The following is a 25158-nucleotide window of genomic DNA, read 5'->3' as shown; positions in this document are numbered from 1 at the left end:
GGATTACAGGCGGGAGCCACTGCGCCGGCCCCCTTTCAAATTTTAAACAAAACATAAACACAACTATTACCATTGCCTTTTCCAAGCCCATTCTTCACTGATATGGTCAATATTTTCAATGTTATATCCTCAGTTGAACGGCTGAGGGCACCACAGACACAATTGCCTTCCTCATTCCATCTTAACTTTAATTACAGATTTCCTCTTTCATCTCAAAATACGCAAACTGCTTTGAGAAGGCAGCTATCATGAAGGCCTCTTTGCAAGCCCATCTCTATAATGACTAATCACCGAAGATAAACTTTATCAGATAGTGAACTTTGGAGGAAAAAAACTCAAGCCTAATAAAATATCCCTCACCAAAGCTGTTAAACCAGAGTTCTTGACTTCACCTCTGTGGTAAGCTGATTTCATGCACATTCAAGAACAAAGTTGTAAGTGACAAGGAAAGTCCAATACCAAAAGGATCAAAGGGCTAACGCTTTGATCAGACAGCTCAGAATTCTGCAATCAAGTTCTACGCTGTTTTAACCTCTTAGACCAGAGATCAGCAAACTTTTCTGCAATAATTTAGGCTTTGAGGGCCATTCAGCCTCTATTGCAACTACTCAGCTCTGTCACCATCCCATGAAAGCAGCTGTGGATGATTAAACAAGTGGGTGTGGCTGTGTTCCAATAACTTTAGTGACAAAAACGGCTAGCTGGCCAGCAGGCTGTGGTTCACTGACCCTGTCTTAGACTCTACAAGTTAATGTAGAGTCCTGCTAGAATATGCATCTGACAGCCATCCAGCCAGGACCAGACAGAATGGCACTCATGGGTAATAGGGACTCACCTTGACAAGCACAGCGGCTACAATACCCAGGAAAGTGAGCAACAGGAGACCAAGTTTTTCTTTGTTGAACCGTTTCAAGAGAAAAAATTTTCCCCAATCCACTTTTGACTGGCTGTTGGGAGGATATCTGAGTTTGTTAGCACCTTCTCTCTTTAAACTTTTTAATAAACAGGGACGCTGATGAGAAAAAGTATCAAAACTATGTTTTCCGTGATAAGCTCCCATCCCACTGGAACCTGAAATAAAGGGAACAGACAAAACAAGCTTCACTGTAGATGATGCAAGCTACTTCTGTCTAACAACGACCAGGAAAGCTCAAATGCACTCCCTAATGCCTGGGAACCCCACTGAACTTCTCTGCCAGCTGAAGTATCTCTTTTCAGGAAGTCCTTACCAACTTCCCTGGAAAAGTCAATGTCCCTGTCAAACAGGATGCTTTCCATGAGCAAGACAAGGACTTGCACCTCTTCTAGAGCTGTGGCTCTCATTTATGCCAGGGACTGTGCTAAGAGTTTAAATCATTCTCTTAAGATAATTCTCACCACAATCCCACTTGGTGAATTATCAGCAGCCTCATTTCCAGAGAGGGAAAGGGAGCTTACAGGGTCAGTTAACCTGCCCAGGGTCACACGGCTGGTAAGTGGCAAAGCCAGAACCCGAACCTGGATCAGACTCTATCTAAATGCTACATGTGCTCTCTTCCCACCATCCCATGTGGCTTCATTCATCCATGGCCCCACTCACCCACTTGTTTTCTCAAAGCCTGTGGAAAGTAAGACAGGGCGACAGGGTTGCCAGCTGGGTGACAATAAGCAAGTGTAAATCTCTGCCCTCCACAAAGCCATGCTCTGTGACAGTTTCTCTAATTCGTTGTGTGTACAACAGACTGACAGGCACAAAGGGGAGCAGTGTGAGCTGGGCAGAGGGAATGGCATGTGTGATGTAAGACACAGGTGACCAGAGGCCAGGGAGCAGTTTACCAAGGCCAGGCCGCAGGAAGGAATCATTCATGAAGCAGGCCTGGTGTGAGAAGAGACCCAAGGACAAGACCATGAGAAACCCTAACACTGAGGGAGGGTAAAGAATGAGGGAGGGGGCCGGGTGCAGTGGCTCACGCCTGTAATCCCAGCACTATGGAAGGACAAGGCGGGTGGGTCACGAGGTCAAGAGATCGAGATCATCCTGGCCAACATCGTGAAATCCCGTCTCTACTAAAAATACAAAAATTAGTTGGACGTGGTGGCGCACGCCTGTAGTCCCAGCTACCTGGGAGGCTGAGGCAGGAGAATTGCTTGAACCTGGGAGGCGGAGGTTGCAGTGAGCTGAAATCGCGCCACTGCACTCCAGCCTGGGCGACAGAGCGAGACTCCGTCTCAAAAAAAAAAAAAAAAAAAAAAAAAAAAGAATGAGGGAGGGGCGAGCCAAAGACATAACCAAGGTAGTAAGAAACCGGGAAAAATTTGGGAGGCTGATGCAGGAGGATTGCTTGAGCCCAGGAGTTCAAAGTTGCAGTGAGCTATGATTGTGCCACACTGCATTCCAGCCTGGTCAACAGAGTGAGACCCTGTCTCAAAAAATAAATAAAAAGCAAAAAACTGACATGAAGGAAATTACAAAGTTTTGTTGGAAGATATAAAAGGGCTATATAAATGAAGAGATGATATAACATATTCCCATTAAGACTCCACATTTTAAAGATATAAATTTTTCCCAAAATAATTTAAATCAATTTTAATAAAAATCCTAGGGGATTTCAGAAGGTTTTGTTTGTTTGTTTTAAGTAGGAGGAGGTAGTGATTCCAAAGATCATCTAGAAAAATAAATTTAGATAAGAACAAGCAAGAAAACACCGAAAAACAGTAATAATGAGGAGCTTTTACTTTTAGATATTGAAATAGTACTTTGTCCTAAAGAGCAAACTACTGGATTGGTTGAATATGTGGGTTTTGGAGCCAGACAACTTTGGCTCATTTCTTGGCTTTACTACTTATTAGTTGTCTGTCTCTAAAATGTGTGCATTTGGCCGGGTGCGGTGACTCACATCTGTAATCCCAGCACGTTGGGAGGCTGAGGTGGGAGAACTGCTTGAGCCCAGGAATTCAAGAACAGCCTGGGCAACATAGTGAGACCCCGCCTCTATACAAAAAAAATTTTTTTAATTAGCCAGGCATGGTGGTGCACCCTTGTAATCTCAGCTATTCAGGAGACTGAGGCGGGAAGATTGTTTGAACCCAAGAGGTTGAGGCTGCAGTGAGCCGTGATTGCACCACTGTACTCTGGCTTGGGTGACAGAGCAAGACCCTATCTCAAACAAGAAAAAAAAGAAAAGTAAAGGCATGGATTCAACCGTAGTACCTGGCATACAATAAGCACTTACTAAATGTCACTTATAAAGCTAACTGTACAACTACTGTAATTGAAACTGTGGTACTGGCTGATGGAAAAAACAAACCAGAAAGATAATGCAACCAATGAGAAAACCCGAAGAATGACCCAAACGTGTTTTTATTGAGTACTGATGATATAATGATGATTATTTCAAAAAATGGTGCCAGCATAGTTTACTCTTTGAAAAAAAAAGGCAAATTATTACATCATGCAGTGTATGGCATTCTAAAGTGAACTCCAGGGTGTTTTTTTTGTTTGTTGAGACGGAGTCTCGCTCTGTTGCCCAGGCTGGAGTGCAGTGGCATGATCTTGGCTCACTGCAGCCTCCGCCTCCCAGGTTCAAGCAATTCTTCTGCCTCAGCCTCCCAAGTAGCTGGGACTACATGTGCATGCCACAATGCCCAGCTAATTTTTTTTTGTATTTTTTGTGGAGATGAGTTTTCACCATGTTGGCCAGGCTGGTCTCAAGATTCTGACCTCAGGTGATCTACCTGCCTCGGCCTCCCAAAGTGCTGGGATTATAGGTGTGAGCCACCATGCTTGGCCAACTCCATGGTTAAATGGAAAGAAAAGAAAAGAAGGAAAGGAGGGAGGGAGGGAGGGAAACTACAGATAATATTTATTTATTTATTTATTTATTTTATTCTTATTTTTTTGAGACAGAGTCTCGCTCTGTTGCCCAAGCTGGAGGTGCAGTGGTGCGATCTCTGCTCACTGCAACCTCCGCCTCCAGGGTTCAAGTGATTCTACTGCCTCAGCCTCCTAAGTAGCTGGGATTACAGGCGGTGCCGCCACACCCGGCTAATTTTTTGTATTTTTAGTAGAGACGGGGTTTCACCATGTTAGCCAGGTGCCTTGGCCTCCCAAAGTGCTGGGATTACAGGCGTGTGCCACCGCACCCAGCCTACAGATGATATTTATATAATAATGAAATAGGGAAAGCTTTTCTAAGCCTACTTTCCAAATCAGAAACCAAAAAACAAAAAGCCACACAGGCTTAGGCCAGATGTGGTGGCTCATGCCTGTAATCCCAGCACTTTGGGAGGCTAAGGCAGGTGGATCACCTGAGATCAGGAGTTGAGGACCAGCCTGGCCAACAAGGTGAGACCCCATCTCTACTAAAAACACAAAAAATTAGGTAGGAGTGGTGTCGGGTGCCTGTAATCCCAGCTACTTGGGAGGGTGGGGCAGGAGAATTGCTTGAAGCCAGGAGTCAGAGGTTGCACTGAACCGAGGTCACGCCATTGCACTCCAGCCTGGGTGACAAAGTGAGACTCTGTCTCTAAATAAATAAACGCTTCAAATCATAGATAAAATTAAAAGAAAAATTAAAATCTGGAAAGGGATATGTGTTACAGATAGGACTGAGGATTTTCTTACTTATAAAAAAGGCTATTTATATACCAATAATAAGGAAAATGTGAACACAGCAAAAATATCAAAGGACATAAATAGAAAATTCATGAGAGTGGTAAAAAAAAATTCAAACTCACTAATAATCAAAGGAGTAAAAATTGAAATGAGACCCTTTTCTTTCTGTCTAGAAATTTAATAATGGAATAATCCAGAATTGGGGATATAAGGAAGTAAACACTCATATACTGTTCATGGGAATATAAAGTGGCAGAAATCTGCAAAGGCACTTGAAATATGTATCAAAAGTCTTAAAGATAAGCATTTCTAAAGAAAAACCTAGGCTGGGTGTGATGGCTCGCACCTGTAATCCCAGCACTTTGGGAGGCCAAGGTAAGTGGATCTCTTGAGCCCAGGAGTTTGAGACCAGGCTGGCTAACATGGCAAAACCGTGTCTCTACTAAAAATATAAAAATTAGCTGGGCCTGGTGGCACACACCTGTAGTTCCAGCTACTTGGGAGGCTGAGCCAGGAGAATTGCTAGAACCCAGGAGTTGGAGGTTGCTATGAGCTGAGATCACACCACTGCACTCCAGCTTAGGTGACAGAGAGGGAGTCTCAGTCTCGATAAAAAGAAAAAAAAAGAAAAATCTAAACTATATGCCAAAATATTAAAAAGTTTAACTGTTTAGACTTTTTGCCACTGTGTCTATATTACTTTGAGAATTAGAAGAAAAAAGCATTTTTTTCAATTTGGAAAATTGTATAAGCCCTTTTAACAGAGTAATTACACTTGTAGACATTTTTCCTAAAGAAATAATCAGAGATTACATAAAGATACATTATATAAGAATCGTAATACCAAAAAAATTGAAATCACAAAAATCTAATACTGGGAGTTGGTTAAATATGCCACATTCATATGATGGAAAAGTATGCAGTTACTAAAATTATGACATGCAAGAATATTGACATGGAAAAGTGTCACACTATTCTGTCACATACAGGGTAGAGAACAATATATAGTATGATACCTTTTTGAATAGAATATTCAGATGACTGTGTATATGTGTGTGCATATGTGTGCAAGACATATACCAGTTATCTTTACATAGTGGGGTTATGGGTAATATAAATGTTTATTCTTTGGGCTCTTCTATCTTTTCCAAGTTTTCTTAAAAAGCCTGTATTCCTTTTACATTTGGGGGTCAAGGCTTGTTTTATTTTTTATTTTTATTTTTTTACAGCATGGCCACTATAATAATGTATTATATGCCTGAAATTTGCTAAGAGAGTAAACCTGTTTTTTTCTTTTGCATCTTCTTTTTGTATTTTTAATTTTTGTGGGTATATAATAGGTTGCTTGTTTTGTTTTATTTTATTTTATTATTTATTTTTATTTATTTATTTATTTATTTTGAGATGGAGTCTCGCTCTGTTTGCCAGGTTTGAGTGCAGTGGCACAATCTCAGCTCACTGCAACCTCCACCTCCCTGGTTCAAGCAATTCTCCTGCCTCAGCCTCCCTAGTAGCTAGGACTACAGGCACGCACCACCATGCCCAGCTAACATTTGTATTTTTAGTAGAGATGGGGTTTCACCATGTTGGCCAGGCTGGTCTGGAACTCCTGACCTCAAGTGATTCACCCACCTCGGCCTCCCAAAGTGCTGGGATTACAGGCATGAGCCATTGCGCCCAGTCTTGTTTTGCTTTAAATAAGATGGTATAGTCAATGATGCTACAGACTATCTTGTCAAGTAGGACACGGACTGAACCCAAGTCACTTAGATTTGCAATTAGAGGGCAGTGGAGACACCATATGGAACAATTACCGAGTTGATTACTACACTAGCACAGTGGATGCCAGGATCCTATGCGGTGAGCTGGGGAACTAGAGACAACAGAGTCCAATCTTTTAAGCATTTGGGCTACAAAACTATTACTTACTCCAGCCAAAATCCCGGGAGTCATCCTCTTTCATTCGCCCCCTCCTCCAACATTCACTCCATCAGCCAATCCTGCTGCTTGATCCCAAAAATACCCCCTTCCCTTTCCACTATCTCCCCTGCTACCGCCCTCTACAAGCCACCACCATTTCCAATTTGGATCTGGCAATACCTACCGATTTGGCCTCTTCCCACCTGTCCCTCACTCATGTCAGTCACTGTGCTGGGTGCTGGCAATATGTTTACCTCCTAGACAAGGAACTATGGCTATATAGGTCAAGGCTCCTTGGTCATAGGACAAGGTTTCCTTAACCAGGAACAGATGGTCCTGCCAAACTGGTCCATCGCATCCCAGGGAGCAACTGACTTACAGTATTATAAAGGGAGAGGATAGAACAGGGCTTTAAGACAGTGGCTTTTCTGGTTGGGTTTCTGTTATGAGAATGTTTACATATCGGCTGTTTTGTAACAGCTCTAGTAGATAGTAGAAAAGCCTAGGTCCCAAAGGAGAAATAAAAAGCTGAGTCAGTCATCTCACATGTAGGAGAGGCAGGCAGGTCATGTTCTAAAGGGAACAGCAAGGATCAGGTTATGTCTACAAAGCTTCACTTGGAATGAATTTCTTTCTGCCCATCCTCTCTAGAACGGGGGGAGTCCCGTTTTACTCAACTCACAAAACAATTCAAGGAGAGGCTGCTCCTCCCAACAAAGGGCTGGGGAATGCAGGTAAGAACTGAGCAGAAAACAAAGGCACATTAGAAAACCCCTCTACCTTCTGTCTGTTCCTGGTATTCCAAACCTTTCATTTGCTACCTCATTAAACACACATACACACACACACACACACACACACACACACAAAGAGAGATCTTCTTAATTAATTTGAGACTTGATTCTTGGTTCCCAAATCTCCTAAATGTGGCAGGACAACAAAATCAATGAAGTGAACAAAGTAATGATTACAGCTGTGGTCAGTCAGTGCTGCTGACAGAAAGAGAGTGACAAGACATTTGCCCTATGCTGGAGGGGTGGGTGGGGAAGCAGGAATATCAGTCAACTGCGTGACCAGGAAAGGCCTCCCTCAGAAGAGGACAATTAGGGTACGCAACAGCTGGCTATTTCAGCAGCCCGCACAATCCACTCATGAAATGGTGGTGCTTTTGAAATATCCACTATAAGCAGGAGAAAATAAGACTTACCCACTCCTCCAAAGGGGAAAGAGTTGAGCATGAAGTGCATAATGACGTCATTGCCTGTGACACCTCCGCTGGATGTCTCATCAATCATCCGTTTGATGAGCTGAGGACAGACCAAAGGTGTCCAGGTCAGTGAAGTTGCCCCTTAGGGAACACTCATGGCCCCACCACACACAGGGCTGTGTGCTCAGTTATGTGCTCAAAGCACACACATTCTGGCTTTGTGTCAGTGAAAATTCTCGAGTTTGGGGACACAATGCCAGATAGACCAACAATCTCAACTGTGGTTAATTTAGCAAAGTGACTGATACCCAACTTCTCAGACACACATCTAGTGCACAAAAGGAGGCAGCTCCAAACCTCTGGGCCTACTCAGCCACAACCTGGAGTTGTACTCCCCAACACAGCAGCAAAAGGCTCTTGGGGACAGCTTAGACTATATTCCAGCTTTAAAAACTGTTATTATTTCTTTCTTATTTCTGCTTTAAATTATAACACATGATTAATAGGTATTATTTAGTCTTTATGAAATGTAAAAATATTTAAGACTTTAGATTTAGCATCCTATTTTTTAAGAAATAAATGGTTGTTTGGCCTAAGGCTCAGAAAAGCACAAGAACACTTGACTAGTAAATGTCATTTCCCTTGGGTGCCAGCTAGCCCTTGACAATTCTTCATGGCAAACGTCAAGTCTGGACTGTAGTGACCTCGGGTGACCCACTGCTGGGAAGTGCTCCACACCTGACTTATACCGTGGCCAGCTTCAGGGTTCCTTCCTGCCCACATTATCCATGGTTTTAAATGTCAAACCATTGTTTTGTTAATAACCCAGTCTTTACTGAGCCCCACACATTTGGTCTCACTTCAAATACCTGTAGCTATCTGTATCTCAATAGCCTCACAAGCTCCAAAAGCTGTCACATGACTATCTATACATTACCATCAGAAGCTCTCCAGAAAACATTTGGGCCACTGTCTCTTAGCAGCGGCTGGTCACCTAGTGACATGAATGAGTGAGCCATGCACAAAGTGGCAGAACTGTTCAACCAGGTGATGCAGTTCCACCACTCTAATAAGAAGCTAGCATCATGTGAGAAACTAAAATCCATCATATCACAACCATTTATGTGACAGTGTCAGGGTCTTCATCCCATACAGTGGGTGTGAATGCCATTTTGTGCAGGCTGTTATTCAGCAATGGCCTGTGGATTAACATCAGAAAAGCATTTAATGCTGGCACATATAAGTCTTCCAATTATACAGGAGATGTTTGTGAATCAAAAACCTTGGGACACTCAACCCTGCAGACTCAGATCTAACCCGAGGGAGGAGGGGAATGGATGCTGTGATAACCCCAGAGTCTCATTAACCAAGACAGCAACCTTGGAACACAACCTCACTTAGTGGACTCTGATATGACACAGAAGAAACCATCATTGTTTCATATTGTTTTTTGCATTGTTTTACAGCAAAGAAGGAACATGACTCTTGATAGTTGCTTATGCTAACAAGCTGTTCTCTCTAAAGCTTACCTTATGGTTATGCGAAAATACATAGAGAGCCAGAGGCTTTTCACGTTCATTTATGAAATTTATGGCCTCATCTACATTTTTCACAGGCACTATTGGAAGAATTGGTCCAAAAATTTCTTCTTGCATCACCTTGGTTTTAGGATCAACATCAGTAAGTACTGTTGGGGCTAAAAAGAAAATAAACAAAATGAAAATGCTTCTTAGACAAAAATGCACAACTCTCATCTTACATCTCTTTCATTGGGTCACTTATCCATGCCTTCCCCTCTCCCACCCAAGTCATATCTATTGAAAAATCCTGAGCACGTGGATGAACTGTGCAAATACTCAATGTCTCCAAAGCCTGTGAATCACAACCCTGTGGATACTTGTGCAAACCAAGGGAATGATACACACTCAAATATATCTTTTTCACACTGAACCCTGTTCACAGCCATGCATATATTTAACTGTAGATTATACTTAACATTTTTCTGTGGACAGGTTTTTTTTTTTTTTTGAGACGGAGTTTCGCCCTTATTGTCCAGGCTGGAGTGCAATGGTGCCATCTCAGCTGACCGCAACCTCCGCCTCTGGAGTTCAAGTGATTCTCCTGTCTCAGCCTCCCGAGTAGCTGGGATTACAGGCATGCACCACCACGCCCGGCTAGTTTTGTATTTTTAGTAGAGATGAGGTTTCTCCATGTTGGGTCAGGCTGGTCTCGAATGGACAGGTCTTTCTAGGAGCAAAGACAGCTCCTCTGTGAATCAAACCAATACTATTTTTCTTAACTCGAGTGCTTTCATATATATGATCTCATTAACCTTTATTACAACCCTGTTAGACAGATTAAGAAAACAGACTTAAATGGTCAAAATTCCCTAAGCCTTAGTTCACTGTTCCATCTACCATGGGGAAGAGGCACAAGAAAGGAGGGTGAAACAGATGCTGGGGAGGCTAGACAAAGTGTCCCAGCATCTGCTGCCAATGTAAGTCACCAACTAGCAGTACTCCAAAAGATGCTGTAAATAAGAAACTGGCTCATCAACCAAGAGAAGTCATCTGACAATAACAAGTTGGCACTTTTCCTTTACCCCCAGTTTCTAATAGGTTATCTTGGCAATGTGGCTGGGAACAGCTTCTTGCAGCACCACTTTCAGGGGTATATAAACTGCCACTCCAAATCCATTGCCCACATCTTCCTCAGGTCAGAGAACCAATTCGGGCTGAGTGTCTACTTCCTCTGCATAGCCATGCTCAGGTAAGATGATCCCAGCTTGAAGTCAGGGGAAAGTCCTAATTAGTCTATAAGCTAGTCAGGATAGCCCCTTCCTCTTACCATTCATTAGCCTAGAAATGGGCAATGTGGACATGCTGAGGATGGGAGAACAGAGAGGTGAAACAAGTAGAGTCTGTTTTCTCTTTTTTCTACAGATGTATTCCCCAATTCAATCTGGGCTGCCACCAAGAGAGACAGAAGGCACAAGGATTGTTTTCTTTTGCATCCTAGTACAAAGAATCAGGGTTTTTTGATGGTACCACGGAGCCACTGAATTATCTAGCTCAGGAGAACCTCGGGACTGCTAATTATAAGAGAATCAATGCTGCTTATTATTTCATTTTTAAGTTTTGTTTTTTTAAAGTTGATTTTTTTTTTTGGTAACTTATAGCATCTTATCTGATAAAGGGGATAAGTAAAGCTAGGTGGTGCAGCTTCTTTGCCAGCCAAATGTGTCTAATTTTTCTGTCACCTTATATGTTACTTTAGAAAAATGTGCTTAACATTCAAAGTAATACATATTCAAGGCAAAGAAGAAAAAGCACAAAGAAGGTACACAAATAATAAGGTCAAGCATGATGGACCAAAACATTATTTCTGGAATGGTACCGTCACTGGTTAATTGTGGAATAGCAGCCAAGCTATTTCCTTCTTTGCGCTGTTTTCCCATCCACAAACTACAGATAATTACATCAAGTTCTATTCTGCTTCTCAGGATTGTTAGGAGGAAAAAAGTAGTTAGGTGTAAATATGAACAACTGGAGCAACGCTGGTGGCATCATTCAATACATAGAAACACAGACATTTTAAATAGTTTATAACAAAAGCTACAAGTACAGTATACCAGAAAGCAGGATTTAGTACTTTAACAATTAAATGCTATATATTTAATAGTTTATTTAGTGTTAATAAGTAGTGTCAGCAAAAACTGCCAAATTGCCATCTTCCCAGAGGAAAAGGAGAATTTCCATTACCTATGTAGCGTGTGGCCTCATCAGTCTCCCCACCAAAAGCTATCTTTTGTCCTTCAAGCAAACTTAGTATCCTCTTAAAATGACGAAGATTGATGATCCTTTCATAATCAGGAGACTCTTTTATATTTTCTCCATAAAATTCCTATTTATAACAACAGGAGTATATAAATGTCACAAAGACCCACAATTCAATTTCAGTAAGTACAAAATCCAGCCATGCCCCCAAATCAATCTGGTTTTATATCCTCACAGAATCTAACACCCCACCCCTCAAGTAATTTAACAGTAGTATGATAGTAGCAAGTTTCAGCTTTTTGGCAGGTCGAGGACCAGAAAATAAAGCATGCACACACACAGAGATCTGTCACTGTCCATAGTTCCAAAGGTTCTTATGGATCTCTTACAGTCCACACACGGGCCTTCACCTCCTGGGGCTGACAGTGGGAGCGGGCTGGGGAAAGAAGTCTTGTTCTCCATCAGAGTTGCCTATTTGTTCGCACATTGGCTGTGCCTGCTTTCCCCCTACAGTAAGTTCGGTAGTTACAACAGAGACCCTAACATCTGCAAAGCCTGAAATATTTACCATCTAGCCCTTTACAGAACCCATTTGCCAATCTTTGCTCCACTTTGTTGTTTTGGTCTTCTTTGAACTGATATTTCCACCACTTACACATGATGGTGAAACCACCCGAAGGATCAAAATACACCTTTGGTAAATTACCAAGGTAAAAGAACGTCAATAATCATACAATCAATATTTACTTTGTAAAACAAACAAAATTACTGAATTGCTGCATCACTTCAAAGCCTTGTGAGAGTTCTCAATTTCATCCCAAATCAAAATGAACATTGTTCATCCAACCTCTACCAAGAGCAATTCTCAAGTCTGGATGGTCGGAATCACTGGTGCAGCTTGCTAAAATGCATGTGCCTGGGCTCTGACTCCAGAGTCACCGACAGTAGTTTTCAATGCTGAGTGCATCATAGAATCACCTGGAGGCCTCAGACAAGCTGAATCTTTGGAGGGTAAGGCTTGCAAACTTGCTTTTAAACGGCTCCCTAGCGTAACATGTAGCTTGAGAACCACTGTGTTAAGAGTATAAATGCCTCAAAGGGAGGCAGAGGCCGTTATTCCTTTGAAATTGAATTCATCACCACACTCAACTAAGCATTCTCCAATTCCCAAATATTTTCAATCTCACAAGTATCTTTAACCACTCTCTCTTCCCACATACCCTGAATATGGGCAACTCTCCCTTCATGTGCTCATCTGGATCCATTTTTAGTCCTATGACTAAAAATGATAGTCCAATTCCCATGTCAAGACCCTAGCACCTCATCCCCCAAGTTACTCTGCCTGGAACACATAGTGAACTACTGTCCTGAACTTCCTGGTACATAATTTTCTCTCTCTTTTTTTTTTTTTTTTTTTGAGACAGGGTCTCACTCTGTCACCCAGGCTGGAGTCCAGTGGCACATTCTTGGCTCACTGCAGCCTCCGCCTCCCAGGAGGATCAAGCGATCCTCCTACCTCAGCCTGCCAAGTAGCTGGGACCACACGTACACGCCGCTACACCTGGCTAATTTTTGTATTTCTTGTAGCGACAAGATTTTGCTATGTTGCCCAGCTGGTCTTGAATTCCTGGCCTCAAGTGATCTGTCTGCCTCGGCCTTTCAAAGTGCTGGGATTACAGGAGTGAGCCACTGTGCCCAGCCAATTTTCTCTCTTTTTTTTTTTTTGAGACAGAGTCTTACGCTGTCATTCAGGATGGAGCACAGTGATGCAATAATGGCTCATTGCAGCCTTGAACTCCTGGGCTCAAGTGATCCTTCTGGCTTCAGCCTCCTGAGTAGCTGGGACTACAGGCATGTGCCACCGTGCCCAGCTAACCTTTTTTTCTTTTGTAGAGACAGGGTCTCATTATGTTGACCAGGCTGGTTTTGAACTCCTGGGCTCAAGTGATCTTCCCGCCTTAGCCTCCCAAAGTGCTCAGATTACAGGAGTGAGCCACCACAACCGGCGACAACTTTCATTTCTTTTTTTCTTTTGAGATAAAATCTCATTCCGTTACCCAGGCTGGAGTGCGGTAGCATGATCTTGGCTCACTGCAACCTCCACCTCCCAGGTTCAAGCAATTCTTGTGCCTCAGCCTCCCAAGTAGCTAGAATTATAGGTGCGTGCCACCATGCCTGGCTAATTTTTGTATTTTTAGTAGAGATGGGTTTTGCCATGTTGGCCAAACTGGTCTCTAACTCCTGACCTCAAGTGATCAACCTGCCTTGGCCTCCCAAAGTGCTAGGATTACAGGCGTGAGCCACCATGTCCGGCCAACAATTTTCATTTTCAGATCACATGCATTACTCTTTGGTGTTTTTGATCCTTCCTTTTAGTGCTCAATTAACGTCTGTCGAGTAAACAGTGACTGCTCCAATAATTTCTTTCATCTGAGGGGTTAATGATCCTCACCCACTGCTGAACTCAGTCACACTGGTCATCTGGTCATCCCATTCTTCATTTTTTTTTTTTTTTTTTAGACAGAGTCTTGCTCTGTTGCCCAGGCTGGAGTGCAGTGGTGTGATCTTGGCTCACTGCAACCTTTGCCTCCCGGGTTCAAGCGATTCTTGCCAGGGTTCAGGCAAATCTCGTGCCTTAGCCTCCTGAGTAGCTGGAATTACAGACATGCACCACCACCCCCAGCTAATTTTTTTGTCTTTTTAGTAGAGACAGGGTTTCACCATATTGGCCAGGCTGGTCTTGAACTTCTGACCTCAAGTGATCTGCCCCCCTAGGAAAGTGCTGGGATTACAGGCATGAGCCACCGTGCCCAGCCCCCATTCCTTTCTACCAACTTAAATCCTGTATTTCTTCAAGTCTTGGCTTAGGACTCTACCATGCAGTCTTCCTTGGTTCCCTCACTGCAGATATTTACTTTAAACACCCTGAAAGATTGTTAACTATATAAAGGGTACACTGTAAGTAGTTATTTAATTAAGTCACTCCTCCAAACTACTGGCCACCCTAGGCCCTCTACATACACAAAAACTGATAACCTTCAGCAGCAATGGCCAATATGCCAAAGGGTCTCTCTGATTATACCTAAAGGGTTGGCAACATTCCCTCAAAACCACGGACACACAATTATTTAACTTTTTTAAAAAAAGTATATGCCACAACTAACCATCAACAAATCAACTAGATAGCTTAAGTAGATTTAACACCAATGCAACCTTGCTCCCAGCATATATTCTATGAAAGGTACACATAGCATTTTCATATTAGTCAGTAAGTTCACTGAGTCACATATGATTTTGAAATTTTCCTGAAGGGAGAAACAAATGGGGATGCTGCCTGTGAATAGTTAATTTGACTCCTTATCTTATTAAAATCAGTGGAATCAGATGTTTTTCATACAAACCTTCACCGTTTCCTTAATCTTCCATACAATTTGATTTTGGAGGGATGCTTCACAGAGAATATAGTCGGGTGCAATGCAGGTTTGGCCACAATTCATGTATTTTCCCCAGGTTATGCGTCTGAGGGGAAAACATTCAGAACAGCTATATAATTCAGTCAAATATTCATTTGTTACATTGTGTTGTTTGAATGTCTTGCAACTAAAATAGATTCATATATTTATCTGGCAATTTTTATTAAAAAGTTAAAAACTCATTTCTAAATCAGTTGTTTGGAACTTAGAAAGTATTTTCCAAATGAGGTGGAATATTTTACATAGCAGGGAAGTTCTCAGGTCAGCTCATGGGAAACAGTACTTGGTAAACAGTGAAGCCATTGCCTGCTGCAGGAAAAGAGGAGAAACAGCCTCCCAATGTCCTTTCCCCTCTCCCAGTCCAGCCAAAGGAAAGTCTTGGACGACTGGAGTTTGGTACAGACTCTCCTGGTTGTGGCTTTTGGCTCTGCCGGCAAGATGTTCAGGTATAAAGCAGGATGTCAGCCAGCCTCTAAGGCCACCCTCCTCTTTGTGGAGCCCTGCCCCACTTGGGAAGACCTTTCCTATGCATGGGCAGAAACCCATGCCCTAAACATTCACTAACTGAGGGTGTCTGGTTTTGACAAATGGATTTCTACTTAGGAAGCCAACCTGGAACCCTCACCTGGAATCTCTGAAGGGGAGAGAAAGCCACGCCATCCAGAGCACAGAGTCATGAAGGGGAGAGATAGCCACGCCACCCAGAGCACAGAGTCAGTTCTATGATTTGGCACTTCTTAGTAGCTAAACCGGATTTAGCAGAGAGAACCTGAAACCTCTTATTTTCTAATTTTCAGATGCAAGATGTTATTCGCAGTTAAAAAATGAGGAACACTTGTTTTGTCCACAAAGGATCTCAGTTAAGAGATCAGCATAATACCCTCTCAAATGGGCATTTCAAGATTTTATTAGGCACACACAATACTTTGGATTATGTACTTCACAGATCACTGGCCAGAAGAACGTTAAAATTTCTTGCTAGATCTAGCTGTAACCTTGAGAACAGATATAACTTTTTTAAAATTCCTAAGGACAACCACATGATGTCAGGACTTACAGCTCACCATTTTTGACAGTGGCGCCAAGAGACAGTGAAAGACTCCTGTTACTCTTGAGGACATCAACCACCAAAGCTTAATAATGTATCTTGGAGCCATAAGGTATGGGGTTCAAGTACAAAGAGTAACATTGTCAGGAAAAGTCTCCATTGTGCTGGGAAAATCTCAGAAAATCAGAGAGCCAGACTCACCTGCAAACAATGTCCAGGTCACAATCTTTATCAATATAACATGGACTTTTCCCTCCCAGTTCAAGAGTCACAGGGGTCAGATGCTTGGCAGCAGCTTCCATGACAATTTTGCCAACCGCAGTGTTTCCCGTATAGAAAATGTGGTCAAATCGCTGCTTCAGGAGCTCCGTGGTTTCCTCAACACCACCATTAATAACAATATAGAGATCCTGAAAGAAAGAGAAACACAAACTCTTGCACTGCCAAATTAATCCTAACGTCTAACATCAGCAATCTCTTCAATATAAACATGTAACATTCAGTAAAACCCAGAGAGTGTCAAGACCAGTCCCTGTGAGGGATGGAAGAGGGAGCTGACCAAGGACAAGAGAACACACAGTCCAATGGCATCTGGGAAGCATGAACCCACATATAACCAACCTGGAGACTCCAGTGTTTTTTTACATGAGCTCAGCAACAAAGACACTAAGGAGAACAAATGGTTGAATTTGACCAGGGAAAATGCATGAGATGCGGGTGTGTGCAGAAGTGCCTCTGGTGAAGAGTGGCTCCCACAGGACAGGTCATGCATGTCTTAGTCTGAATGTTCTCTGTCTCACAACACAGAGTGGGCTTAGCCCACGCTATTCTGAATGAATGGTATACACGGCACAGTAGCTGAGAGCGCTTGCTTTTGAAGTGTATCTGGTTTGAATCAGGGCTCTGCCACTCACTAGCTTATGCAACCTTAGGCAAGCTACTGAACATCTCTGAACCTCAATTTCCTCATCTGTTACTGGGAGAATTCACGTAGCTTCTGTGGACTGAGCCCATCTATGCATTGTGCTATCTTTACCAGCTATTCTAAGAGAGAACATCTTGGACAATAACAGCATGAAAAGTAAGAGAACAGATGGCAAGCAAGGAAGACAGATGTATTCAAGATTCCAAGGTGGAAGTGTGAAGTAAAAGGTGGCTTGTGGATCTCATGTTTCCACTTGAAGGCGAATTAGTTTCATTCACTTCATGGTTCAGCTGCCCAACAAATGTTTCAAGCTTTAACTTTTCTATGGCTTAATCTACATAGCATATATTATTGATCCCCTAACACGGTAACTGAAGCTGGTAGGGCATTATTATCCTCCTTATCTGGACAGAGTCAGTTATTGAAGAATTTACCCCTGGTCAGGGGCAAAGCAGTACCTTCAACCTCTATCTTCTGGTTCTATGTCCTATTCAATCCTTGACATCTCACTGTCTTCCATTTCATCTTTCTTGATTGGATCATCACAGCTATTAGAACAAAATGGTTCTAACAAAGAGAACGATGTCATTCCAAGAACCAGAACTGGCCTCAAGCCATTACAAGTTGATGTGCAGAATACAGGTAAGATATTTTTAAGCTGTACTTCACTTAAAGCTAAATGAAGACTCGTCCCTGTAGCAACTGCATGTAGAGCTCAGCAGTGCCAATTTCTTTGTGGCATCATAACTTCCTCCCCAGGAAGGCATAAGAACCTCTGACTCAGACAGATGAACTACCCCGCAGTTCAGCAGATCGTTTTCTTTATTCAGTTCTTGATATTCTTAAATGCCAGCATGTTAAGTCAGTGTGAGGATCCACCCTCTAGTTCAGGAGGGCACTTTTTGTGTATGTGTGGCATGTTTTCACGCCACAGACATGTCTTTTTTGAAAGCAGAAGTACTCTTATAGGCTGGGTGAGAGGTGACAGTGTGCGGGCAACCCTCACCCGCTCTCAGCACCTCCTCGGCTTTGGCACCCACTCCAGCTGCGCTTGAGGAGCCCTTCAGCCCACAGGTGCACTGTGGGAGCCCTTCTCTGGGCTGGCCGAGGCCAGAGCCGGCTCCTTCTGCTTGTGGGAAGGTGTGGAGGGAGAGGCGCAGGCGGCAACTGGGGCTGTGCATGGCGCTGAGCGAGTTCCGGGTGGGCGCGGGCTCAGCGGGCCCCACATTCAGAGCGGCCGGCCGGCGCCGCCAGCCCTGGGCAATGAGGGGCTTAGTACCCAGGCCGGCTGCTGAGGAGGGCGCCCCAGGTCCCCCAGCAGTGCCGTCCCACCAGCGCCACACTCGAATTCTCGCAGGGCCTCAGCCGCCTCCCCGCAGGGCAGGGCTCGGGACCTGCAGCCTGCCATGCCCAAGCCTCCCATCCTGCCCCTGGTGGGCTCCCATGCTGCCCGAGCCTCCCCAATGGGCACTGCCCCCTGCTCCACAGCGCCCAGTCCCATCGACTGCCCAAGGGCTGAGGAGGGCAGGTGCGCAGCGCGGGACTGACGGGCAGCTCCACCCGCGGCCCCGGCGCAGCATCCACTAGGCAAAGCCAGCTGGACTCCGGAGTCGGGTGGGGACTTGGAGAACTTTAATGTCTAGCCGGAGGATTGTATATGCACCAATCAGCACTCTGTGTCTAGCTGGGGGTTTGTGGATACACCAATCAGCACTCTGTATCTAACTAATCTAGTGGGGACTTGGAGAACTTTTATGTCTAGCTAGAGGATTGTAAAAGCACCAATCAGCACTCTGTCTAGCTCAAGGTTTGTAAATGCACCAATCAGTGCTCTGTGTCTAGCTAATCTAGTGGGGACTTGGAGAACTTTTATGTCTAGCTAAAGGATTGTAAACGCACCAATCAGCACTCTGTGTCTAGCTCAGGGATTGTAAACGCGCCAATCAGCACCCTGTCAAAACGGACCAATCAGCTCTCTATAAAATGGACCAATCAGCACGATGTGGGTGGGGCCAGATAAGGGAATAAAAGCAGGCTGCCCAAGCCAGCAGCGGCAACCCGCTCGGGTCCCCTTCCACACTGTGGAAGCTTTGTTCTTTCGCTCTTTGCAATAAATCTTGCTGCTGCTGCTCACTCTGGGTCCGCACTGCCGTTATGAGCTGTAACACTCACTGCGAAGGTCTGCAGCTTCACTCCTGAGGCCGGCGAGACCACAAACCCACTGGGAGGAATGAACAACTCCGGACAGCAGGAACAAACAACTCCAGACGTGCTGCCTTAAGAGCTGTAACACTCACCACGAAGGTCTGCAGCTTCACTCCTGAAGCCAGCGAGACCACGAACCCACCAGAAGGAAGAAATTCTGAACACATCCGAACATCAGAAGGAACAAACTCCGGACACACCATCTTCAAGAACTGTAACACTCACCGCGAGGGTCCACGGCTTCATTCTTGAAGTCAGTGAGACCGAGAACCCACCAATTCCAGACACACGGGCATAGTGGCTCACACCTATAATCCCAGCACTTTGGGAGGCCAAGGTGGGCGGATCACCTGAGGTCAGGAGCTCGAGACCAGCCTGAACAACATGGTGAAACCCCATCGCTACCAAAAATACAAAAACTAGCTGGGCGTGGTGGCACAACATCTGTAATCCCAGCTACTTGGGAGGCTGAGGCAGAAGAATCGCTTGCACCCAGGAGGCAAAGGTTGCAGTGAGCCGAGATCGCACCACAGCACTACAGCCTGGGTGACAGAGCAAGATTCCATCTCAAAAAAAAAAAAAAAAAGTACTCTTATATAATCATAGAAAAGTACATTTTGTTAGAACAAAAGAGATTGTTAGTAACAGAAATATGTCAGCACCCAGCACAGTACCAGTCCCTCATTAAATAATCCATTAAATGAAAACATCTAAAATCATGTTAGCTCAAAAATTAACCCAAAATCCCAAACAGACAGAATCTGTTTGGCATGAAGCCATGGGCCTACGTATATTGTGTAACCCCAAGAGCTGGGTGACTCCACACAAAATACACTCCATGTATTTTGGAACTGAACTTGTTTTGCTAAGCCAACTGTTCAAGGCTTAAAGAGACTGCAGTTGGGTCCCTGGCCGGCAATAACATGCAATAGCAAGAAAATCAAATGTGTGTTTTCCACAGTAAACACATATGTTGGAGATGGGTCAAGAAATTCTTACCTGGTCTAAATACTGAGGGAGAAGCTTCGCCAACATCTTGGCTGTATTTTCACTCAGTTCAGAAGGCTTTATAATTACAGCATTTCCTAAACAAAGTAAAAAGCAGAACAGTATCATCTAATATTTAACTTTAATAGCTACCAAAATGATGTTCAGTGGGAAGTACAGGCTAGGTACTCCCAATTATTTCTGCAGCTCTCAATGCTGCATATCCTCATAATTAGCATAAGAGCTCATCTCACTTTCTCTTCTAAGGCTAACTCCTTAGCTGTCCTCATCTTCAGGTCACTGACAATGGGTTCCATCAGCCTTTCCCACTCCTCCAGCTTTCTATCGCTTTTCTCCCACTTCTGCCCTTAGATTGTCCTTTCTGCTCTGGAATTATTGGGCAAGTGAGCCATTTCAATATACATCTCTCTACCTGGATCCTGCAAAGTGAGAAATTAATCTCCTGGCATTTGCTATACACCCAAGCTAGCATTACTCTCATAGTCTTTATTTGAATGAAGAAATTGGTCAGACAGAATCAAATGGTTCATCCAAAGCCAGGGCCAGCAACTGAAACCATATTAGAACATGGATGCCTGACTCCAAACTCCTGGGCCTGTTGACTCAGACACCTTTACACTCCCACAGGTTCATTCCCCAGGTGCTTCAAAACATAGCCACACAAATCTCCTCAGCAGCCCATTTAAAAATATGTATGGTATGTATGAAGTCTCAGTACACTGGTGGTGTAAATAAAGGCAAATCACCAAAGTAAATGTATTTAATTAGCCACTATCCTTAATTTCCAATTAATATAAGAAAATAAGCCTCCATGTACCATAAAACCTAAAGTATAATAATAATAATAAAAAAAAAAAAAAAAAAAAAAAAAGAACAGATGCTAGGCCAACAGGTCTTCATGATTTTACAACCTCTATGGTGACAGATAAGACATTAGGGTGCATATGAGAAAAAGACAGGCGATAGCAGGATACGAAGGCCAAAAAAAGGGGGAGAGGAAATGGAGAAAAAGTGCCTACAGATTCTAATAACTTGAGAGACAATTTTCAGGATTATGGTCACAGTTTCAGTAGCAAGAATAAAAACATACAGAATTCTACCCTTTCCTTGCCAAGGTTAGGTAAGGGCAAAAGTCCTTAATGGCGTTAAAGAGAAAGACAGAGAAAAAACTAGAGAGAGAGAAAGGGAGAGAAAAAAAATAAGAAAATAAGCCTCCCTAAAAAGGTATATAGACATAAGCTGGCACCAGACCTGCAGCGATGGCTCCTATCAGTGGCTGAATGGTGAGAACAAAGGGGTAATTCCAAGCTCCGATTATCAGCACCACTCCCAGAGGCTGTGGCTGAATATAGGCCTCATCCAGCATGGTGAGCACGTTCTTCTTAACTGGTTTAGCAGTAACCCATTCAGGAAGATTCTCAAGCATAAAATCAATTTCCCCAAGGACAGTAATGACTTCCTGACTGTACACATTGAATTCACTCTGTTGTAAGAGAATCACAGTTAATCTTGCAGAGTAAGTATGATACACTTGGCCCCGAATGTCAAAACACTCAAGCCAGGTACACTTGCAGTGACAACAACTGGCATTATCAGACTAGCTGTTTGCCATTCAGACTCCTTTTGCACCCTTCACACCCCTGATAAGGGCTTGCTAATTCTCTAATATATTTCTTTTAAAAAAATCAAAGATTATTTCAGGGAGTAGTAACACTAGTAGAATACCACTAGTAAATCCTTCTTTAGTAATCCACACCCTTTAAAAGCCAGGCTTAAATATTACCTCTTTCAGGAAGATTTCCTTGAATAATAAAGATCTGCTCTGAACACACTTTATATATTACAGCAATCATGCTTTTGACCTGCATCTTAATATTCATCCTTAACACACTGGTTTATAACTATCACTCACATTTCATCTGTGTATGTTCTGTTTCCCAACCAAGTTTAAAACTCTTGAGGACAGGGAACTTATTGTATTTCTTGAGTCATCCTATATACACACATACTCACACAAACATTTAGTTCTTCAAGTATGATTAAATGACACAGACTTTTTAGAATCTTAATTACCCCATCTTGTTTATTTAATATCACAGCCCCTTTCCACCAAAAGTACTCTAAAATAAATTTTATAGTTGCTACTAGTACTACCACTATTACGACTTATTAAAATAATCTTCGATAGAGGGGATTGTGGGGAAGGGAAAAATCACAAACCCAGAGCAAAGCCTTGCTACACATGTAATGCAAATAAAAAGTAAAAACAAGATGATAGGCCAGGCATGGTGGCTCACGCCTATAATCCCAGCACTTTGGGAGGCTGAGGCGGGCGGATCACGAGGTCAGGAGATCGAGACCATCCTGGCTAACACGGTGAAACTCCATCTCTACTAAAAATACAAAAAATTAGCTGGGCACGGTAGCGGGCGCCTGTAGTCCCAGCTACTTGGGAGGCTGAGGCAGGAGAATGGTGTGAACCCGGGAGGCGGAGCTTGCAGTGAGCCAAGAGAGCGCCACTGCAGTCTGGCCTGGGCCAAAGAGCAAGACTCTGCCTCAAAAAAAAAAAAAAAAAAAAAAAGATGATAGCCTCATGCTTGTAGTCCTAGTATCTGGGAGGTTGGAGCAGGAGGACTGCTTGAGCCTAGGAGTTGGAGGCTGCAGTGAGTTATGATTGAGTCACTGCCTGGGTAACAAAGGGAGACCCTGTCTCTTTAAAAAAAAAAAAAAGTAACAATATTATCAGAAAACATACAGGAATATACTTACACCCTAAAACACTACTTAAAACTTTGCTACCACAGGCCAGGGGTGGTGGCTCACACCTGTAATCCCAGCACTTTGGGAGGCCCAGGCAGGCGGATCACTTGAGGCCAGGAGTTCAGGACCAGCTTGGTCAACATGGTGAAACTCCATCTCTACTAAAAATACAAAAATTAGCCGGGCGTGGTGGCGCATGCCTGTAATCCCAGCTACTGAGGAGGCTGAGGCAAGAGAATCGCTTGAACCCAAGAGGTGGAGGTTGCAGTGAGCCGAGATCGCACCACTGCACTCCGGCCTGGAAGACACAGTGAGACTCCGTCTTAAAAGCAAAACAAAACAAGCAAACAAACAAAAAAACCACACACACAAATCAAAACAATAAAAACTTTGCTACACAAAGCGTGCTTCCAAAAGAGGCATATGATATCACTGGGGACCTTGTTAGAAACTTGGAATCTCAGATCCCACCCCCGACGTACTGAACCATAATCTGCATTTTAACAAGATCCCCAGGTGACTGTTAGTGCATTAAAATTTGAGGAGAAATGACCTAATAATACACAAAGTTATGAAGAAAAATTTGAGTGCAACTATAACTTAAAAACAAAACTCTGTCTAACAAAGAAACCATAAACAAAGATAAAAGGCAAGAAACAGACCCAGCGGCTGGTCTGATGGTAATGGGTTATTCAGAACTTATTAATATTAGTTACTCAAGTTGGTATATAACTCTCCCACTGCTAAGTTTGGCTTAAAAAAAAAAAAAGAAAAGAAACCCAAAGAAAGTATCCACAATATGAGAAATTGACAAATTACTTAAATCCAGAATATACAAAGAGTTCCTACACATCATAAGGAAAAGAACCACAAATGTAACAGAAAAATGGACAAGAATAGAAAAGGCAGAAAAGCAACCACAGAGGCTAGGTAACATATGCCCTTCTGAGTGCTAGAGGACCGGGAAAGTCTGCGGGAACTTTAGCTTTATCTGTATTGCTGGAGATCATACTCCCAGTGCTGGAGTAATCCGAAATGTAAAAACAAAAACAAAGCCCAGCCGAAGCTCCAGTCCACAAGTGCGCAGCGGGGGCCAGCTTCCCCACACCCCGCCGCACGCGTGCGTACCTTGCACAGGTCGGCGGCGATGGCCGCCAGGATATCCTTCTCGCGCTCCTGCACCATCCTCCGCAGGGCCTCCAGCTGCTGCAGCCGAAACCGCAGAGGTCGCGACCGGCCGGACAGGAACGCCTGTCGGACTCGCCGGACTTCGAGCTCCATGGCCTGGTCCTGCAGAGAAATGCACGGTCGGGGGGCGCTGGGGCGTGGGGGGCGCTGGGGCGTGGGCGGCGGGAAGCATGCAGGTGCAAGGCCTCGCCTCCCTTCCCTCCGCCTCCCTCCGGGGGGTGTCCCCACCGTCAACCCACAGCCACAACTCACTCGCCCAGGGCTCGCTCGCTCAGCCGCGACCTCGACGCCCGCCTAGTCCCACTGCCAGTCCGAGGCGCCGGCGGAGGAGTGAGCTCGACCCAAAGCCTCACCCCTATTGGCCTGGGCGGCCCACGTGACAGCCGCTGTCCACGGCCTCGCCCACGCGGCCCCCGCCCTCTCCCCGGCTGTGGCAGCTGGCTGGGATGTAGGGGGTGGAGTGAGCAGTGCGGGAGCCAGGCGCGGCCACGGGCCTGGGGGCGCCGGGGTGTAGGGATGGAGGGAAGGTGTTGGCCATCCTGCTGAGAGCGCCCCGGGGCGGCTCCAGAAAGGGCGAAGAGGAATCCTGGAGGAGCAGGCGGAGGGCGCCCGGCCGGAAGCGCCCCGACTGCGACGGAGAGCCGTCTCCGCTCTGGCACGCTCTGAGGGGTTCCCTCCTCCATTTTGTGGCTCTTCAAACATGGCCAGATGGACGGAGTTGGAGGCCTAGCGCTCCCCATTTCGCTTCCCTGTCCCCTGCTTCTTCCTTCAGCGAGAAGCTGCCTCGACTTGACCGGCACTGACCGTCCCAGTTCCCTGGAGACCTAGTCCCTGAGGGCGGGAAGCCGGGGTTCGTCTCCCGCGGAGCCGGGACAGCGGTCATTTCCTTCTTGCACAAGCATCATCCTCGCACGTCCGTTACTCAAAGCTTCTCCCCAGCCTGCATTTGCCTCGCTGCGCATCGTTCCGTGTTCCCGCTCCCAAGAGAGAACCCGCTGCCCTCAGATTTCCCCCTCCCGCCTTATTGCCTTTCGGGCGAGAGACCAGCTCTCAT

General features: G+C 44.5%; 1 protein-coding gene and 1 pseudogene across 4 annotated transcripts in view; both read right to left on the bottom strand.

Moving 5' to 3' along the window:
* The window catches only part of ALDH3A2 (aldehyde dehydrogenase 3 family member A2), a 29266-nt gene extending 4596 nt beyond the window's left edge, over positions 1-24670 (bottom strand). Inside the window, exons 1-10 of one of the 4 annotated variants that reach the window (XM_054458467.2) lie at positions 24357-24670; positions 24045-24206; positions 21408-21639; positions 20148-20233; positions 16220-16428; positions 14899-15016; positions 11483-11624; positions 9251-9417; positions 7722-7821; positions 836-1071 (exon numbers count right to left, since the gene is read on the bottom strand). In XM_054458467.2, coding sequence (XP_054314442.2) covers positions 836-1071; positions 7722-7821; positions 9251-9417; positions 11483-11624; positions 14899-15016; positions 16220-16428; positions 20148-20233; positions 21408-21639; positions 24045-24197 — 1443 coding nt within the window. In that variant the 5' untranslated portion in view covers positions 24198-24206; positions 24357-24670. Of the gene's footprint in view, positions 1-835; positions 1072-7721; positions 7822-9250; positions 9418-11482; positions 11625-14898; positions 15017-16219; positions 16429-20147; positions 20234-21407; positions 21640-24044; positions 24207-24356 lie in introns of those variants that run through there. The other 3 variants (XM_054458466.2, XM_063656235.1, XM_063656234.1) reach the window with 3 other exon arrangements.
* Positions 10662-10752, bottom strand: LOC129018504 (small nucleolar RNA SNORA31; annotated as a pseudogene).
* Positions 24671-25158: the final 488 nt, after the last annotated feature.

The sequence above is a fragment of the Pongo pygmaeus genome, chromosome 19 (assembly GCF_028885625.2).
Source record: "Pongo pygmaeus isolate AG05252 chromosome 19, NHGRI_mPonPyg2-v2.0_pri, whole genome shotgun sequence".
NCBI classification, from domain to species: Eukaryota; Metazoa; Chordata; class Mammalia; order Primates; family Hominidae; genus Pongo; species Pongo pygmaeus.
Note: the sequence above shows the minus strand (reverse complement) of the source record. Positions and strands in the feature narration are given on the sequence as shown.